The sequence below is a fragment of the Octopus bimaculoides genome, chromosome 11 (genome assembly GCF_001194135.2).
Source record: "Octopus bimaculoides isolate UCB-OBI-ISO-001 chromosome 11, ASM119413v2, whole genome shotgun sequence".
Lineage (NCBI taxonomy): Eukaryota > Metazoa > Mollusca > Cephalopoda > Octopoda > Octopodidae > Octopus > Octopus bimaculoides.
The window spans coordinates 7,424,115-7,427,920 of NC_068991.1; the positions used below are offsets into that span (position 1 = coordinate 7,424,115).

General features: G+C 35.5%; 1 protein-coding gene across 1 annotated transcript in view; it reads left to right on the forward strand.

Annotated features, from left to right (window-relative positions):
* Positions 1-2,684, forward strand: part of LOC106874864 (protein phosphatase methylesterase 1) — a 22,305-nt gene extending 19,621 nt beyond the window's left edge. The window contains exons 15-16 of the mRNA XM_052971502.1: positions 742-809; positions 2,227-2,684. Coding sequence (XP_052827462.1) covers positions 742-809; positions 2,227-2,245 — 87 coding nt within the window. The 3' untranslated portion in view covers positions 2,246-2,684. The remainder of the gene's footprint in view (positions 1-741; positions 810-2,226) is intronic.
* The last annotated feature ends 1,122 nt before the right edge of the window (positions 2,685-3,806 follow it).

Here is a 3,806-nt window from a genome sequence, read left to right on the forward strand (position 1 = left end):
AACCCATGCTAGCATGGAAAGCGGACGTTAAACGATGATGATGATGATGATGATGATGAGAATTCACAAAAGATGAGGACAGGTGGTGTAGAAAACAAACAGATGTATTAGTATAACGCTTGGGAAGTGGTGGTCAGAAATAAGGTAGTAATAAATCAAAAAACAAAAATAAACAAGCTTTTGACAGTTTTATAAATGTTTCAAAATTATGATGCTATGATGCTAGGTGTTTCCTTTATTTTGTCCAACCCCTGTATATGTATATCTTTTTGCTTATTTCAGTTTAATGACTGAAATAAGCAAATAAGCCATGTTGGGGCACCGCTTTGAAGAATTTGTAGTTGAATGAATTGGCCTCAGTACTTTTCTTTTTAAGCCTGGTGCTTATTCTAACAGGAAATTTTTCATTATTAAAATTAACACATTACGGTCCTGTGGGAGTTTGGCATAGTGGATAAAAATGTGCTGCATTAAAGGTTTGTTAACAAAGATGTAAGTAAAGCTTATGTGAATAGGCCAAGATGAACTCATGTACTCATTGAGACAGTCTAGATAGGAATCAAAAAGACATATCTTGTTTTAATTATAACTCACTTCAGATACATTTTTTTAATAATCCTGTAGTATTTATTAATTAGTAATAATCTTATTGACAGCCTATTTCAGTCTGGGTTTGAATTTTATTTTTGAAGTTGAATTTTTATTTTGAAGTTTAATATTTAATTTATTTTTAATCTCTAGGTGGCAGATGTTTTAGCGACCTTTCTTGTCCGGCATAAAATGGCAATCCCAATTGGTGATTTTGAAAGGTAATGTATTGATTGTATCTCATAGATATTTGGAACAGATTGTTAATATTTCTTTTGTTTCATGCATCTGTATTGATATTCTGCTTCTTTTCAAGTGGAAGAATATGGTTTCTTTAAGCCTTGAGAAAGGCAGCTATTTAAGAAAGTAGATTAAAAAAAAAATGAAAAATACTCTAATCAATGCTGAGCCTTGGTGTTACATAGAATAGCAATTAATTATAAAACCATCTCTGAACCACATGAATGAAGAATTGCCATCAACAAAACCAGTTTGTACCATTGTAGAGATGGTTTAAACCAGTGGTTCCCAACCTGTGGACCGCAAAGGTAGTTCTGGAGGTCTGTGAACATGTTAAGCCGACAGATCTTTCAATATCCTGGGGTCTGTGGGAAAACTCATTTCAAGAAAAGGGGTCCTTGGTAGTGAAAAAGTTGGGAATCACTTGTTGAAACCATTGAGAATTGGACATTACTGTTTCTAGTTCAATGTTTGACTAATCCAAATTGACCCCTTTTTGGGTCAATGAAATAAGTATCAGTTGAGCAGTGGGATTGATGTAAATGACTTAACTATTCTTGGATAAAAGTATGAAAATGAACTTTACCCCTCTGCCTTGCTGTGCTAGTGTAGCAGAGTTGATCCCTCAAACCAAAATGATCTAAGCTCAAATTCACAGCTTCCACATCAGATCATGGTTGATGGAGAGAACATGCTGAGGCCTTTGTCCTGTAGTAGATTGAACATGGGCAATCCAGTCCATTCTAACCCAAGGCTCAGGTAAGTCTTCATTTAAGGTCTTATTCTTAGCCTCTTCTTTTCTTCATTTTCCTTTCAATTAAGGCAACTGTTCCTATCGTTCTATCATACTTTAACCACTCATCACTCTGCATAAAGCCAGCTCCCTGCCACTTCAGTTGAGGGGTCTTGTCTTGTGCCATAGAAAGAGCTTCCAGTTCACTCTGTAAAGTGTTTGGCAATTAGGAAGAGCGCCCAGCTGTAGAAACCACGCCAAAGGAGACAGTGGAGCTTGATGAAGTCCTCTGACCTACCATCTCCTGTAGAACCATTCAACCCATGCCAGCATGGAAAATGAATGTGCTGCTGCTGCTATGACGATGATGACGACTATTGTCTAGGTGTTCAGTAGAGCTTATGTATCAGATTAACTTTATTCTCTTTGTATATTGTTGGAGTCTCCAGAAAAATTTGAAATCTAATGAAAAAGCTCAAGTCATAGTTATATATCAGCATACCTCTTGAAAACATGATAGCACTAGTAAAGGAATTATGCCCAGCATATATCTAAATGAGATAGATCAGAACTCAAAATTGAGATTTACACAAAATATTAGAGTGAAATTCCTTTGTTTAAAATTGTTGATTTTGTTTCTAGTATAGTTTTTATTTATTTTTCAGAACGTTTCCAGCTTGTTAGCCCTGTTTTGGTGTTGGATGTCAACATGAAGTCATTTTGATACAGTTATTGCCCTCTTTTCCAAACTACATTGATTTCTATTACTGCACTTCAGAACTGAAGTTCACTGCAGCCCTTTCACAAAGCTGTCCCCAACTGTGAAAAGCTTTTGTTCAAATAGTAACTTGATTTGACCCATAACAATAGATTTCCTCATAATTTATATTACCAAAATATTTCGTTGGTAATTTTTTTTTTTTTTTTTTTTGTTTGTTTGGAGTTTGTTTTCTAAGTGTTATATTTAAAATAAACTGCTGAAGATAGAACCATAATCCCCAACACACTGTAAAGCATTTTACCAGCTTTATTCCACATGAATGCAAGAAATACTATCAAAAGATTCTTTAATTCATAAACAAAAACTTTGACATTTTGGAAATTAAAGATGTAAAATAACCCACATTTTTTTTGTTAAATTATTATTCTGAAAAACCTATTCACTTATATTTTGTATCTAAACTTCATTATTATAGTTATTTTGATATTTTTCATTTGTATTATTTTTATATCCTGGGGTGCCCCTTTGATGGGGGAGTTCATCACATATATATATATGTATGCATGTGTTTATGTAATGTGAGATGATAGTTTCATTTTTAACAGTGAAACTATTATTTCGCATTACAATAACGTTTAACGTTTGTTTTCCATGCTAGCATGGGTTGGACGGTTCAACCGGGGTCTGGGAAGCCAGGAGGCTGCACCAGGTTTCAGTCTGATCTGGTAGTGTTTCTACAGCTGGATGCCCTTCCTAACGCCAACCACTCCGTGAGTGTGTGGGTGCCTTTTATGTGCCACCGGCACAGGGGCCAGAGGAGGCTGGCAACGGCCACGATCGGTTGGTACTTTTTACGTGCCACCAAGGTACATTTGAATGGGCTGGGGCTGGTTATGCGAAACTGGTGTAGGATACAGCTTTGAACTTACTTTATTTGCTGGGTTTTCACAGTCACAGCATATCTCCAGAGGTCTCAGTCTATCGTCATTGTCTCTGTGAGGCCCAACGTGCGAAAGAAAGATAAGGCTGGTCTATGGGATTACACTGAGTTTCACAGGCTTAGGATTTGATGATATGCAGTAAACCTAAGTGCTTTATGGACGTGAAACCATAGACTGACCTTATCTTTCTTTATCTGTCTGACTGTCCGTCTGTCTGTCGATCTGTCTGTCTATCTATCTATCTATCTATCTATCTATCTATATATAATATAAATAATATATACATATATATATATATGCATATATACATACGTATATGTACATACTTACATCTATATGTACATGTATATATATATATATATATGTGGGCACAGGATGTCACAAAACATAAACAACAAAAAATACGAAGTACGAGTACATGTAATATGAAGAATTTTTTTGAACAACGAAACACACAAATGGAAAACAAGACAAACAACATAAAGGACGACCCTTCATCAGTTGTTGGCTGTTTTTTTACTCCTGTATTTCAAGTATTTCACAACAAGATACGCCTTCGATAAAACAGTTGCTCCTGCCGAGC